At 37.2% G+C, this 17,403-nt stretch overlaps 1 protein-coding gene across 3 annotated transcripts in view; it reads left to right on the top strand.

Moving 5' to 3' along the window:
* dph6 (diphthamine biosynthesis 6) overlaps positions 1-17,403 on the top strand; it is an 87,192-nt gene that overhangs the window by 20,221 nt on the left and 49,568 nt on the right. For 2 of the 3 annotated variants that reach the window (XM_028438902.1, XM_028438904.1), the window contains exons 4-5: positions 604-677; positions 2,818-2,936. In XM_028438902.1, coding sequence (XP_028294703.1) covers positions 604-677; positions 2,818-2,936 — 193 coding nt within the window. Of the gene's footprint in view, positions 1-469; positions 537-603; positions 678-2,817; positions 2,937-17,403 lie in introns of all 3 variants that reach the window. The other variant, XM_028438903.1, reaches the window with a different exon arrangement.

Genomic DNA, 17,403 nt, shown 5'->3' on the forward strand with positions numbered 1-17,403 from the left:
GAGCGCACAGTTGTCTCGCCCTTTCTCAAATCTGAATATGAAACGAGCAGCAATTAGATTAGCCCTCAGCAATATTGAAGATACATGCCATTCACTGACACTGAGTTCCGCTGATACTTCAAGGTGTCACTTCATCTTGTGTGTGTTATAGCGGACAGCCACACACACTCTTTTCCTTCTTATACAATTTGTTGATAAGGTCCAGCAGCTGCTTTTGGTGCTGCTGATACATCCAGTCACACGCGTAGTGTGTATAAACACACACGTTCACCCACACAGCTATAGGTGCAAAACCTCCAGGGGGAAGACAAAGGGCTGGACCATAATGTTCTTTTGCAACTAAACTGTAAACATCCCCACAGGATTGGGGTTTAAGGAAACTGTCCGGAACTTAGCTTTCTTTGTCTTCTCCACTTCGTACGTGTGTAAGTGTGTTTGTTGATATAATTTTATGTGGCTTTGTTTGCAGAAAGCTAGGATACCATTGGGCTCAACAACACTGTGACGTGATTGTACCCGTGCTGATGCACATCACGGTTAGTGTGGAACAGAAAGACAAGAAAACCTAATGACAACATTTCCTGGTCTTTTTCCTCCCTACAGGATAAGGAGGGTGTCGACGCAGTGTCTGTGGGGGCCATTCTATCAGATTATCAGAGGGTCCGTGTGGAAAATGTGTAAGTGGAAAAAACAGGCTAAGGCTTCTTATCTAAAGCATTTGTATATCTCAACATAAGTGAGGCACAGTCTTTGGAATCTAATATCTCCAACAACCTCAATATGTTGGAAACTTGGACTTCAAAAGTTGCTAAGTTAAATCCCAGTCATTGTTGTTTATTTATTTATTTTATTTATTTGTGCAACATAAAAAAAAAAAAAACATTTTTATGTACAATACATAACACGTATTCAAAGAAGAAAGTGCTCATAAGGAGTAGGCAGAACTTCAAGGAACTTAGAGGTGCCTACCCCTCCTTCACAAAATAACATTTTAAACTTCACATTTGGTTTTTCATTATGTAAGAATACTATGCAAACATATACAGTGCCTATACATAGATATTATTTATCGTTTTTTTGTTCATTTTTAACAAAAGTAATGGAAAAATAAACCATAATCTTTTCTTTTTTTTTTATTGTTTATGGTCATTTGTAACAGAAAGTAATGGAAAAATAAACCATAATCTTTTCTTTTTTATTGTTTATGATCGTTTGTAACAAAAAGTTATGGAAAAATAAACCATAATCTTTTCTTTTTTATTGTTTATGGTCGTTTGTAACAATAAGTAATGGAAAAATAAACCAGAATAGTTTATTTTTTATTGTTTATGGTCGTTTGTAACAAAAAGTAATGGAAAAATAAACCATATTTTTTTCTTTTTTATTGTTTATGGTCATTTATAACAAAAAGTAATGGAAAAATGAACCAGAATAATTTCTTTTTTATCGTTTCTAACAAAAGTAATAAAAAAAAAATAAACCAGAATATTTAGTTTTTTGTTTGTTCTGTAAAAAGTGTTGTTTAGATTTAACTTGAAAAAATTAAGGCAACATTTTCCAATCATTTTTTTTTAGGTTTTGTGAACTTATTGTTTTTTAAGTTTGTAAAAATTAGTATGATGAAGTTGTCCTAATGCAACAAAATTATGTTGAATTTACAAAAAATGGTCCAGAAATTAAGTTTAAAAATCATGAAAGAAGCCCGCAAAAGATTTACACCAGACCTTTTTTAGAGTAAGTCATTTTTAAAATGAAACCAAATAATTCAAGTTACGCGATTTTAATATTATTAGTCAAATATTTTTTTTAAACAGATAACAATAAAATTGAGTTTCCTGGGATTGATTTTTGTTTCGATTCAAGATCCAATTTTATATTGTAAAATAAAGGTTCAAATGAATAAAAAAATGAGTATGATTGTATGAAGCTTAAATAAACACAATAATTAAATAAAAATAATTTTTAATACAAAAAAATTGTTAATAAAATTACATTTAATGAACAATACCATGATGGACTTTTTACAGTGCAAAAGTACTTCACGCACAAGTGCTGTTTTTGTCCCTAATGTCTTTATGTCTGTTCTGCAGTTTTGTTCAATAAGTGCTTGCTATTTTTCAGAAAATGTATTTCCCATTTAAAGTGACATAAGTGTGATTTAGATATTATGATGCTTGGGAAGGAAGGTGAAAAAAATGTTAGTTTTTTTTTTTCTTTTTAAATGGTAAATCCTTTTTCGGCAAAATCTTGCAGCATGCAGTACATAGCATAACATTTCTGCATGCCTTTAAGGAACCTTGTCTGCATATTAAATTTTGGATGCAGTAATCATGGAAAAAAGACTGCACGATCTTTGAGGGACTGTTTGTTCTCTCATATTGTAAACAGTCTCCGTCTGGACACCGCTGTTCAAAAGGTCTCCTCTTTTTAACAAATCCTGCTGTCAGTCAACTATTGTTTCCCAATATACACACACTACATAGGCACAGACACACATCAAAATCTGTGACTCTTTTTGAGCAGTAGCCATTTGTGTGCAGACGGTTTGGCTCCTGTTACTTGCAGTGAAAATGTGTGCTTCTCTTATGTTCATGTGATGGACGATCCACAGCTGAAGATGCATTTCTGTGTGGTTTTGTCTCATCTCTACCTTTCTGGCAGGTGAAAGATCATAGACTGCTCCTATCAGGGTGGTAACTTTCCATCAAAGGGAGAACATGCCCCCTTGCCAAGTTAGCTTTTAAGTTGTTTTGATGTTGGCCTATGATATTTTTTAACACCTTGTTGTTAATCCGTCCACGTTCACCTGTTTTTCAGATGCTTGCGACTTGGTTTACAGCCTTTGGCCTACCTATGGCGCCGAGACCAAGAGTCCCTTCTCTCAGAAATGATATCATTTGGCCTCCATGCTATGCTCATCAAAGTCGCTGCCTTTGGTGAGTATATGTCTCACTTATTTGTGCACATGTCGGTTTAAAAAACCCCAAAACTCTCTGATTTCCTGTCATTGCTGGTCAATCCTTTTAATCTTCGACCATCTGTATGTATGTAAAGCAGAGCAACTACTGACGTGACAGATCAAAAGAAAGCATTTGGATAAGTGAGGTATTGGATCCGGGCAAAGGTGTAACCAGAGAGGAAAAACAGAGACAAGCAGCGTAATGCCATAATCATTAATCTTTGGCTTAGCAGTGGTGTTGAGACTTGTGCCGGCGGCAAAGGTATTGAAGCAGAGAACAATATGAAAAGATAAGAAGTGCATAGGTAGGGGATGTGCAAGAGGTGTGCAGTGGTTGTGAGGGTTGGTTGGCAGTGATCGCCCTCCACATTAATGCAACCTGTCAATAAGCAGCAAGTCCCCATTGTGTGGAAGACTCCCTGCTTCTATCTCGCTCAGAATATGGGGTTCGTGAAGCGAAGATTAAAATCAGGTATTTCTCATTTATGTTTCTTTAACTACCTCATTACTGAAGGAGGAGGTTAATGTGGGGCCACCTCCTTTCTACATGCCTGTTTTGGAGCCCGAGGACAGGAAGATCAGATTACAAGGATACTTTTAAAAAAAAAAAAAAGGAAAACTTGTATTTTTCCTTACTTTGGTACATGATGTTAAGAACCTTACCTGTATCTCTACCTGACAGTGCAATAAGATCCCACTGAACAATGTCAGTGATAAATGATAATAATGCCTACAAATGGTTCATTTCTTTCCCTACTCTCATACCACTCATAGCAATAGATCTTTGTGAAGACAGTGTTTACTTGCTGTTAAGTGCTTGTTGTCATCTCTGGTGGCAATCAGCTGAAAAGGGGTCTGCGGCTGACTGATGACCCGCAGAGATGAGCCGTGCGTTCAGGTTACTCTGCATATCTTTCAACACAGCTCAAGTAACTTTTTTCAAGTCATTCATCATAAGAATTCTCTTTTAGCTGGAACAGTTTCTCCTTTCCAAGGGCTTTCATAAAAAGACTTTTCAATGATAAATCATATGACTTGTCAGCTACCGATAACGTAAGATAAATGTTGTAAGGCTTTTGTCCTGAACAGATGCAGATGTCAATCAAACTGTACATATAGTGAAAGGGCATCAGTGTCAGTTTAGCTATTAGCAGATCATGCCAGAAAGATATGTTGAAATTTTGGGAAGAATCATGTGACTAGGGACTAGTTACAATGGTAACTATAGTAATGATAGTAATCAGTCATTCCCATTATACCTGTTGGCTGACATCACACACTGTCCAAGAATTTTGACTTAATTATGCTTAAAAAACACTAGCCACACTTTGTGATCGTAGTCTAATTTATTCCGATACCATACATTTAGTTTTAGCCATATTAGCTATAGGATGCATGGCCGGTAGTGGTTAGCTCATACACCTCACAGCAAGAAGGTCCTGTGTTCAAGCCCTGGGGTGGACACAAAACATGACTGTTGAGTTAATTGGAGTCTCTAGATTGTCCGTAGGAGTGATTGGGAATGTGAGTGGTTGTCTATCTGTGTGTAAAGCTGTGTTTCCATTACCCTCGGAAATGCGCAAAATCTCAATTGCGCAATAAAAACTGGTAATTGAAAAAGCACTCAAATATTGCTGGAAAGTTTTTACGCTTTCACAAGGCTATATTTCAGACGTTTCAATATTAAAATGTGTCGCAAAAGCACCATGGAACGCATTTTCTGCAAATACATGTCACAGAACTTGACGTACCTGGCCACATGACCACTGCTCTCTGAGAAAACATGACGTGGTACGTGTTGACAGAAGAGGAGACTGTGACATTTCTTAGAGTTATACTTTAAAATATTTACTGCCACATTAGACGTGAAACAATAAAGTAATACAGAGTGATAAGGAGGTTTCGAGCTTCCGTCTTTTTGCAGCGAAGTCTCGCGGGATGAGATTTTACGGGAGTTACGACTTACGAAGCTCCTACCCAAAACAATCTTCAATGGAAACACGTTCAAGGCACGATTATACTTTCTCGACACTTAGAAATATTGCTTTTATTTTGTGAAAATCTGTATTGGAAACCCCGCTAATGTTGACCTGGGATGGACTGGCGCCTTGTCCAGGGTGTACCCCTGTCTAGTGTAAAATGAAAGCTGGAGATTGGCACCAGCAGACCCCTATGACCCTGAAATGGAGCAAAGCTGGTTGGAAAGTGGATGGATGGATTTTAGCTCCTCAGACAAGGTCAAAGACTAGTCCGCCTATAGCCAGAAACACCGATGAGTGCATCTCTAAGCTTGATGTAACCTTTTTTGTAATTAAACCGCCTACAAAATTATGTTTCCTGCTTGGTTTATTTTGTGTTTATAAATTTATATTACTATATGATAAGATAATATATTATTAGACCCATAATGGGGAAATTCAGTCATTAGAGCTGCAAGAGAACTGTTGAAACCAATGTGCAATCAGAAACAAAAAGAAAAAAAGCATGTTTATTTTTTTACAAGAGAAGAATGGTAATAATTGGTCAAAATTATATTGTGAAAATAAAATCAGATGGCATCTATTACTGTCTTAAAATTATAAGATTTTCCATACGTATGAACAACTATTTTCACAAAAAAAGAAGAAAACCTGTTGTAAAAAAAAACAACTCCACCCTAAAAACTCTAGCTCTCCCTCAAACACTGATTGCTGCTGTCAAGCTTTCTACTATAAACACAACTCAGTCTAAAAGCAAATTCCCAGCATTTTTTGGAAGATTATAATTAGAAAGGAAAACCACCTCCGGGTTCCTATGAGTGTGTATTCTAGCCTCCCTATGTTGGTGTTTGTGTGTGTGTGTGTGTGTGTGTGCATCTGTGTTTTGGCTACAGGTAAAAAGAAAAGATCTTATCCGCCCTGACTTCTCACCTGTCCCAAGGCAGTGGTAATTACAAAGGAGCAAGTTGAATAAGGGAGCCATTGCCAAAGGCATTTTAGGCAGCACTCTTGTAATTGCAGCTTTGCTGGGAGCAGGTCTGAGCAGCGAGGTGTGCTGTTTGGGGAAGATTGGGTGACACAAGGCCAAAGCTGGTGTCTATTGGTGTTTGCCAGCGAGAATTAGCTGGATTTACTCACGAGGAGCAAAATACAACTTTCACAGGTCAAAGGTTACGTCTAAACTGACAGCCACAAGGGCTTTTCTTATTTTTTTCATTTTTTTGCTCAAATGAAACAAGATTTGTTTGGCTTTGGTTAAAGCTGATATCCGTAGTTTCGGTGAAATCTATGTTTATTAGGAGTGTAACGATACACAAAAATCACGGTTCGATACGTACCTTGGTTTTGAGGTCACGGTTTAACATTATACAGAATATGAAATAATAGTAATAAAAAAAAAAAAGTGCTCCCTGGTAATAATATTCTCAAACAAAAAAATCATTAAATATTATAGAAATAAGCTCACAGTACGGCACAGTTCCTGCACGTATCCCTTGTTTTAGACCTTCATAAATATGGCCAGAAAATCTGCTGGCAGTTACAAATGCAAAACATAAATTTGCTTGTTCATTAAAAACCTTCAGTAAACCAACAATGTATTTAACATTATACAAAATATGAAAAAAAAAATACTATACTGTTGTAAAGTGCTGCCTGGTAATAATAATATCCTCAAACAAAAAATACATAAAATATTATTAAAAAAAAGCTCCTCACAGCTTGTTAATAGCTTTTATTCGCTGCTATAAAGACTTCGATGGCAGTTGTTATAGCTTTGGGCACATCTGTATTGCTAGGCAGAGGCTGCTTGAATGCTGAAGTCAGCTGCGTTTGCACTGAGGATGTTTTCTTTCTTGTCGCAGTGATATTCGCACTCGGGTGTTGCCGCTTCAAGTGAGTTAGCATGTTCGTCGTGCTCCCGGAAACATACTTGATCTCAGCTGAACAATGTCGGCACACTGCCCACGTTTTATCCACTTGTCTTTCTCTGTTGCAGTATTTTACCCGGAAGCTGAAGTGTTCCCAAGCAGGAGACTTTAGCGACAGGGGAGGGTCCTCCAGCTCATGTTTATTGCTAGTGTTAGCCATGACGTACACGGACTGCACATGTAGCCGCAGGCGAACGTAAACACACGCAACTTCCGTTCCATTCCGGGAACTCACGGGAATCCGTGCACAACCCTGTACCCGAATCGAACGTCCTGTACCTAAACGGTTCAATACAAATACATGTATTGTTACACCCTTAATGTTTATGTAAGATTATTTTTAAATGAGAAAAAATACCTAACTAGTCTTTTACTATCGTCTACTGCCGATGGTCATTTATATACATTGATGTATATAAGTCCCTCCTTCGTCCTATAGACCCCTATACAAATGGAAACAATCGCCGAGTGCGCCCAGCCAATAGGCTTCAACTTCCTGTTTTTGAGACTGTCAATCAAAGTGAATGCGGAACTCTGCACGGAAACAAGGCCGCGCGTCACAACAGCAAACAGGTAAATATGATTTTGTCTCTTACCTGACCCATAGACCTATATCAATGCGACCCGATGCAACCTTGTTATGTTCCGCGATACGCGTGCAGAAAAGTAGAGGCGTGGCTTCTGGTAGATTGCAGAGGCAGGGGGAGGAAGTGAGGCTGGTGAGGGCGGGACATCGAGACGTCCTCTCAGAAACTCCAGATATCAGCTTTAATGTGAAGACATTCAAACTTTCTTTCATCCACGAGTAGAAAACAAAAATGAATCCCTCTATTTATTGTTTGTGTGCTGATAGACGTGTAAAACAACAGCGGAGGAAAAAACACGAAAAACCTTTGAATATATTTTTAGCTCCCCGATGTTAACAATGAACGTCAAATAAGCGTCTAATTAGCAGAAGATGTTTTTTTTCTTTCTAAAGAAGTTGCTCATTTTCTTTAGAAATCTGTCTTTTTACAACGCAATGTCTTCTGAGTTAGCCATGATAATTGGCCATTACAAAGAACATTGTCATTTATTAATGCAATTAGTTAATTTATTGATTAGTGGAGGTGTGTGTGAGGTCACAGGTTCAGCATTTAATTGGCCCTCAACTGCAGAGCTCATTGGCATGTGTGAAATGCGGTCTATGTGGAGGGAAAGCCTTTAATCTGTGTGTGATCTTTTGCCTTTAACATCAATGTTGCCCTCGTGTTCTGACTATAGGGATCTATATCACGTATAATTCAACTGAATATGATTACCATTTATGAGCATTCAATATGTTGTACCTGATAACTGATGATTAACTGATGTGACATCTTATATCACCTAAAACGGTAATGCCGGTTTAAGCAAAAATAGTAATAATAATAATAATAATATAGAAATGCATTTATCAGATTAAAAGGCCATTCTTTTGTCCTACAAATGATGTGTTCTCTCATCTCTGTGCTGAAAAACCCTGACTTTAATTAAGTTGAATCTATTTTTAAAGATAAATTGGAACAAACTTTGTTTAATGACATACATTTTATTATAATCTGGTTATAGATTATTGTATTTAAATGGTAAATGGACTTGATTTATATAGTGCTTTTATGCCTACACTGAAGTAGTCCCAAAGTGATTTTGTTGAGGTTACAGAGAGAAAGCTACTAAGGACTCTTAAGAAACCTTAGTCCAGTGGTCTGCAACCTGTGGCTCTGGAGCCTCATGTGGCTCTTTGACTCTTTTGCAATGGCTCCCTATTGCTTTAAAAAAAAAAAAACTATTGAAATAAAGCGGGTTTTTTTTTTACAGAGGATAATATTGATTAATGACAAATAAAATCAAGATATAACAATTTGTTAACCTAAAATAAATCACATTGTTCAATGACTCAGCACCATCCTACTTCACCTCCTGCAACATCTACAGACCATCAACTTTCCTGCACCTGTGGCTAACCTTAAGTTTTAAATCCCTGGTAAGATAACTAAACCAACAAAAACACAATTCTGGAAGAAAATACAGATTTTAATTGTGTGGGAACAGATTCATTTAACCACCAATGTGACGGTTAAATATGTATGCTTTACGTGTGGCAAGAAATTAGCAATTAGCATGTGTTGACCACATGTTCATGTGTTATCAAATTCAAGTTAGTTTTTGTGGCCTTTCAAATACATTAACTAAAAAAAATCTTATATACATAACATTGTGTTCATGTACTGTATACTGAGATGCGTAAGAATTTGAAGATGCAAGATACTGTTTTATTTTTTGATGTCAATTTATTTTATTTTATTTTAAACTGTTTTTAAGTTGCCATTTACATGATCATGATTAAATTAAGCGTTGTTCTATATCATTTTAACTGTATAGAATTTATTACGCTGTATTGTCTTCATTGAGAAGGTGTTTTTTCGGCTCCGGGTGAGATGAGGCCAAATGGCTCCTTGTAGAGTAAAGGTTGCAGACCCCTTTTACTGCTTACTGTAAAGCATTTTTGAGTTTTATTTTGAAAAGCGCAATATAAAACAGACTTATTGACTAGGCAATTCCAAGCAAAACTGACACAAACTCAAAAAACCGATGCTTTCCTGTGAGTTTGTATCAACTTGTTAGTTTTTACCTACAGCTTTATCTATACCAACTAAATAGCAGTAGATTTAAGAAAATGAAAAATAAAAATAAAAATCTAACATGACCAACACAGAAAACAATGGTTTAATCAAACTCTTCCGATCGTTGGGAGCTTTCCAAGTTGTACATTTGGCACACAAAGCAAAATAAAACATTTCAAGGCCGCCCAACACCATTGGTCGCTTGTGCAAATGAATGATAGGGTCACGCAGTCATTAGACAGCTACGTCTTTTCTTCTCCTCTTATTTACACCTACAGTATGCTTAATCCTTGTTTTATTTTGTTTGTCTCAGTTTCTACTTTTTACAAAATAGAAAGTAGACGATTTAACTCATTATACCTGGTGTATACTATATGTGATTAATCATATTAAATCCTTTAGATAAAGTAATAACAAGATTGTTTTAGTTTATTTTGATATTATTTTGGGCATTTTAAGGCTTTTGTAATGCAATCTTGTCCGTTCAGTACCATGAAGTGCATTATTAACCAACCTTCTGGTGATTTATTTTTACCATTTAATGTTAGTGTGGGTTGTGTTAGCATTTCTAGTTAATTCCAGGCTGAATTTAATCAGAAAACAGCAACACGTCACATCTTTGGCAACAGTTGAGTTTGATCTGTTCTAAAAACTCTTTTCAAATATTGTCACACTATATCCACAGGTTAATTCTGGCTGATTGGATGTGCACTCAGTTTCCTGTCTTTGATTTTCCTGGACTGAAAAGATTTCATCTTGATGTGATTGTTACACAATTCGTGCCACCTATTATTCTTCTCACAGACACTGAATTTCAGATAAGAGCCTGACAAATTTCACATTTAACCGTAATCTTATCATCCTGTGGTACCGCGCCACTCTCCCGCCCCTTCTTTCTTTTTTTTTTTCCCGCTTTGTATTCCTGTCTGTCTTGCAAAGATTAGGTGATAGTGAACAGCTATTGTTTCGGTAGGGCTCTTTGAGTGCGTTGTTTTAAAGCTGATGCAGCTCATCTACTTGGGAGGAGATGCTTATTATTATTTTTTTTTTTATCAATTTAAAGGCTAAAATGTTACACATCATGAATCCAATTTTCTCTTCCTTTGCTCTCTGAAGGCAGGGATTAAAGGTGCGCGCTGTCAGCTGGCAAGCCAGATCTTCAGACAACCAGCGGATGTCTGCAATACAGCGCTCAGCAAGGCTCAGACAGTATCAATAATCTCTGCATTTAATTTGGTATTAGGCTCAGTAAGCAATAGCACTCACAACTTCAATTAAAAACTAACTGTGGCTTTGGGATTACATGAATCAGTCTCTTCAATTGGGCAACAGGACAATTTTGAAAAGGTGATAAAGTTCCTGCAAGTGGGCTTTCCCTTTGTCGGACAAGATTGATTGCAAAGTCAATTCCAACATGAGTCAAACATCCCCCAGCACGTAAATATGTCTTATTTACCGCTCCGATAATGACAAGAAGATGTATCGAAACACAAAAACCTTGCAAATACTAGGCACAACAAAAGGAAGCGTTCAAGTAACGTGTTGTGTTGTGCCATACAAGACTCGCTTCAAAAGATGCAACTTTGCTTTCCGATTGCGTTGAACAACTGTTGTGTTGTTGTGTCGCTTGTTTTCACTGTGTTTTTGTAGTGTGCGGACTACATACACAAGAGGCAGCACAGTTCCCTGGCAGTGGTTGAGGGGGAAGATTTAGATCATCTCAAATTTGGATGATATGATACACAATTTAAAGTCTTCTACACTTTTAAAATCTCAACAAGGATCTCAGCTGACTTGCAGGAATTTTAACCAATTTAGGCCACAATTGATGACCTTTGCATTTACCATTAATTGTAGAATGTGGGTATTTTAAGGGTGGGATATGAGGTGAATGCACCTACCCATAATTTAGTGTAAATTGTGAATCAGAATTTTTTTTTTTTGGTACAGCACATTTTTAGACATTGGATCATAGGCATTGCTTAATAAATGAGTTCCCAGGACATGTTTTCCCTAGATCTGTCAATTTAGTGTTGATTAAATAGCAGGATGTTTGGTTTCTGGTAAAAGTTCAAAATAAGAGAGTGGAGGACAAGCCTTATTTAAAGTACCCTATTGTTAAAGGGTTCCTTTACTCACTCATAGCCTTGAGCTTAAAACAGCTACCATATTGAAAAGGAATGAGTAGAGATGTAAAGATTAATCGTGAGGCAGTAAAAAAAATCTATTCAAAGGTGTCACGGGTCACATTGTTACTTTTAATTTTTTTTAATTTTTTAACAGCAGAGCGTGCTATCTATTGAAAATTTAAAATTCAGGACGCACCACCGTGTTTTAAATCAGAAGTGTGGAAGCATTTTGGCTTCCCCAAGACAAAATGGAAGAGGTGAGAAAGAAAGAATATGTGTAATCCAAGGTAAGAGGATCACAGAGAGGAAAGGGAGAAACAAGAGAGAGAGAATGAAAGCCATAGTTTATTTATATTATTTCTTTGATATGGGATTTGTTTTAAAGTCCAATTGTTAAGGCACAAAATAAATTTTCAGTTGCACTTTTAAAAAGAAAAGGATCTATTATGCAGTTTAGCATAGTTTACTGTAGAGGCAGAATTTAAATGAATAGGCTTCTTCATTTGTACTATTTCTTTATTTATTTCATTCAGGATTTATTTGTAATTAAATTGCATTGTTTTGCATAATTTATCAAAGGATCTTTTCAGGGTTTTTTTTTTCGAAGAAATTTAAAAAATATATATTTTAAAGTCATCATTTGTCTACAGTCACATTGTGAATCATATTGTGTCGGGAGTTGAGTGAATCATTACATCCCTAGTATAGAGGGAAAAAATGTAACGATTCGTTACTGTACCTTTTTGTCATTTTGAATACCCGTTGTGCATTTTATGTTTTTCTAACAGTTTCAGACTTTCAGTATTGTTAAACTGTTTTTGTTTCTTTAATAATCGTTTATTTGGATCCCCTAAATGTTGACAGCATCCTGAAAGAACTCCTTCCCCTCATTATTGGACTCCCTAGTTTGAAAGTTCACAGAATTTAATTGGAGTTTTATAGGATAATACGAAGTAAGAAAGCCTTTTTAAAGCACCGCCATTTCTCTGAGTCTCTCTTAGGAAAGCTCTTCTCGCTCCAAAGTGCGGTCCTGCCGTCTCCTGCAGCAGACTAATGGCAGCTTTGAGTGGGCTTATTTGGCTTTAATGTGGCATAATGAGGTTAGGTAATTGGGTTTAGGTCAAGTTGTAAAACAGGTTCAGAGGAGACAGAGATGTGAAGATCATGTAAATTAGTGGTGTTGGATGGCTGGTGGACTTGTGTGCGTTGTGCCACTGCGAGCTCATTCCACCACCAGTTCTCTTTTTCCAAAACGCTCCAAGTCAGTGAGGAGCGTCAATTAAGAAAATACTCATACATGTGCTAAGTGGTCCTGAGAGAAATGGCTCCACATTAATGCCATCCTTGTATCATTCTATCAGTCACTCGTGTCTTTTGAGACTTCCCTTGTCCTTATCCCTCCTTGTAAATACTAAATCCTTTATCATATATTATTTAAAAGCAGCCAAGTTAATGAACATATTAAAAAAGGTGGCATCCCCTTAGCAATTTGGACCCAATTATTAAAATTTGTTAAAAGGCATGGCTAATTAAAGAGGATATTTAAATTGGATTGAATTTTAATGCTTTTTTTTTTTTCTTCCTTGCTCCTTATTACCTTTTGTGGTTTAGATGAGAGGATGTTGAGATTAGATATTCTCACACTAATTAAGACCAAAGATCCCCTGGGAAGAGAATAAGGGCCTGCTCATTCTCTCCCTTTACACTCCATCTATCCATGTCCCCCCTCCACCCCCACCCCCAACCTCCATCACTCCCCACCACTGTGGTCTCTCCCCTGTAGTGCTGGACCACTGAGGTCTGGTGGAGTGACACAGCTGGGATTAAGATGAGCCCAGGATAGGATGCAATGTCTTTCCTTCACATCACCTCTCCCATCCATCTCGACCTTCCCCGCCACCACCCCCTGCCCCCCTTTCATCCCCACGGGGCCCACGGATGACACATTAACCTTTGAGGTTGTCAGGCTACGAGAGAGGAGAGATTCTCACATTACGATTAACTTTGTTCCTTTAATTAAACACATGCGTGTGCAGATGAACATGGGCACGTGGTGTCGAGGAACAGCAGAGCTATATTGGATTTTCAGAGAAACTAATAGCCAAATTCAGCAACTTTTTTCCTCTTGTGTTGGCTTTACTGTCACAACTGCTGGTCATATTGAAGGTCATCAGTTACCTGTTGATGACGTGTCAATCATTTCTTAGGCATCTACAGGAAAGAGAAAATGGAAATGTTGAAGAATATGGGGAGCCTTCACCACTGACCAAAAGATGTCTACGATGATGTTTTTTAATTTATTTTATTTTTTTTTAACTAATGCCTACATTTCATTAATACAGACCTGCAATGTAGTTTACAGTAAGGGGCAGATTCACTAAAGTTTTAGGGGTATTAAAATGTGTACAAATGTCACTCCACGCACTAATAAAGGGTACAAACCCCAGGTAATCAGGAGTGCGAGGCTAATGGGCGTCAAAATGCACCCTCAACCCATTGAGCCTGTTTCCCTCTAATAAAAATGTAAAATAGGTGGATCTCACAAGGGGAGCAAAAAAATGGGAGGAGGAAATGCAAATAAATTATTGCAGTGGGCGCAATGCAATTCATCAAATCTGGAACTGTTTGCAGTGATTGTTTTAGCACCGGAAAATAGTACGACTGACAAGCAGGTGCAAACACACACGCAGAGATCAGCTGTAGTAAATGTTGACACAAAACACAACGGAGATGGAAACAAAGACTCCAGTTAACCTTTCTAGTATAAGAAAATTATTTAAATAAAACAAAAGTCAATATTAGCAGCCACTGAATAAGAAAATCTAGAGTAAAGTGTGTGAGAGAGATAGAAAAAGCTGCATGTGTAGTCCAGTGGCTACAGTGCAGTAGATGTTGTGCACGGAGATCTGAAAATGTCCCTCCGGAGTCCGGACGCAGCGCTCCAATGACCTCCAGTGTCTTTCTCTCCATGTTTTGACCTTAAAACTCTCGTGTCGTGTTGATGGCAGGAGCGTCAGGCCGGAATCACCTGAGCAGCATACGTAATTTACGCAGCGATGGCACAATATTCACAAATGAGAATGTGCGTGACTACTCAGGGGCTCAGACTTAGTGGATGATGCTCAGTAGATCATCTTCAAATGGTGCTGATTGACTGATTGTCTCTGTTGCTGCGTTAACTCAGATCAATGGCATCAATGGATCAATAGGACGGATTCTGTCCAAATCCGCCTGTTTTAAGAGCAAAGTTACAGGACCTAGCGAAGCACCAACATTAAAATGAAATAAGTTTAATGTCACAAATGATCTAATCTACAATCTGTATAATGTGACGAAGCAATAAAACAATGAACATGTATATGAACTGTCTCATGAAAATAAAGATTTTGTAAAATACATTAACGGCTTGGCCACTGCATCAGCTGTCAGCTCTCGATCCTTGTTTCCACATAGCGTTAACCTAAATATAAACAAGGAGAATCACTCTCCATGACTATTTTAATTCATAAATGACTAACAACCTTTTTCTAACAATCTGTGGAGGCAAATTTCAGCATCCTGCCTTTACGGTGAAGAAAAAATGACTTTGTTTCGGTCACATCACCGGCTGCTGCGCTAAAAAGACAGCCCACTGTCTCCAAATCCTCGTTTCTGATTGGTCAATCCCACACACGGGGGAGTGGGGAGGGGAGGGGCCATTTCTACAAGCACAAATCAGTTTTGCTACAGACGTCTCGCAAAATGCGTTGCAAAAGTCAAGCAGCGCAGATTCACGCGAGAAAAGTAGTTTGTGCTTCTGTAGCGGTAGATTGGAGAAGTTGTAACCGGTGAGTTGTGGTTGTAAACAATCATTTACGCAAGTCATTAAAAATGTGAATAAATGTCAGATTACAAGTTTGCAGCTGTAACTTTATGTGTAGATATCAGTCTATCCATTTTTTCTCATCATTTGTGACATTAAATTAATTTCACGTGTGTGGATTTTGTACTGTCCTCGCTGATGTGTTGAAACTTCAACTAGACAGCCAGCCAAACTCCGTACAAAACAACACGGGAGTCAGGATGTAGCGTTCAAGCTCCTTAGTTTATTGCAGACTCTATGTGCATGAAGTTAAGAATCAGGAATGAAACTGAAAATATAGACACATAGATTGCAATTAACAAAACCTCCTTTTTACAAAGACAAGTTTCAATCATCAAATAATAAACAAGCAACTACTTCACGCTTAAAGATGTGTACTCATTGTTTAAATGAAAGGCATTAATCTATGTTAAATACAAACAATTAACATGCAAAATAAACATTACTTTTCCTATGATAACAACAATATACATGTCAATATATTAAACAACTGAATAAACAAAAGAATAATTTACAGGCAATGCATCTTCCGGAGAAACAACCGATGGTAGCAGAGAGAGACTTCAGCTCCTACCACAAATCTAGCCTTCTACTGGGCCATGTGCTCACTAATACTTCCTTCTTCCTGTTCTTAAAGGAAGTGATGCAAAAAACCCCAACACTAAACAGCAGGGGGAGCTAACTACAGAAACTAAATACAAAGAAAAAAAAAGAAACAGCCTGGAAGGCAAAACAGATTTTCTATACACAAGCTCACATCACGTTCCACAAGCTCTCACATTTTGCACCATATCTACCTTCATAGGTCTCAACCACATCTGTATATGCGAACCTCCTAGTGGCGCAATGTTAGTGAATTCCCCACAGCAGGTGAGCAAACAGCGCCACCAAAGGAATTAGTGACGCACCTGGTTTACCAGCCTTTATTTCAGATCTTAGTGAATCCGCCCGTGTGCACAAATATTTTCTTTTTATTTGTGTAGTTTTCTGCTTTCGTACAGCTACAGCTACAACTCAAAGTTTAATTCTTTTTAGAAACTTTTTTTTAATAATTAATGTTAATGACATGTCCCCTGTAGTGGACAGCATCAGATCTTACCGAAAAATAATATCAATCCTTTAATAATATAATGCCATTTTAATTTTGAGTGGGGTAAAAAACTTGATGATCTATACTGGTTTGGAGAGTCTTCCAGTTTAATTTGATGAGAATCTTTCTTCCATCTCTGAGTAGTTTCTGTCTCTTTCACCAGTTGCAGCCTGTTACTAATTTGGTACTAAATATTCTCTGTACCTTGTACCTGTTCTGTCTCCTATGATATTAAAAATAAAAAATGAAAAATAGTTTTAAAAAGTATTTAATTAAAAATTGTTGAATAAATTATCAGCGTTTATTACCATACAAATTAGTATGGCTATAAATTGGAATGTAAATGAAGAGCTGATGATGATAGTGGCACCTAAATGCTGCACATTCAGGAATTTTTAAAGTCTGATTTCTCATTTCCTGGTAATTGCAACATTAAAATCCATCAACCATAATGTTCCTGGTCTTCTTGGGAATACCGTGATAGTGTCCAAGGAACTGGACGATATGTAACCAGGTGCTAAAACGAGAATTGCTTTTGGATCAGAAATATGAAAAATCGTCCTGTCGCGATGACAACATAATATATGAACACTGATTGGCTGAAAACTAAGTTAAAAGTTGATGTAAATGACTCCAAAGGTATTTCTTACACACATTTGGGACAAAGTTTTATTATTCAGCTTTAGATGAAAAGTGGCATTATGCTTTTATACTTAATACCAGGGGTGTTGAAAGAAATCGATACGGCGATATTACGTTGCGCGATTCTTCGATCGATTCTTAATGCATCCATATAATTTCTTTTTATTAT

This window comes from Gouania willdenowi, chromosome 22 (assembly GCF_900634775.1).
Source record: "Gouania willdenowi chromosome 22, fGouWil2.1, whole genome shotgun sequence".
NCBI lineage: Eukaryota > Metazoa > Chordata > Actinopteri > Blenniiformes > Gobiesocidae > Gouania > Gouania willdenowi.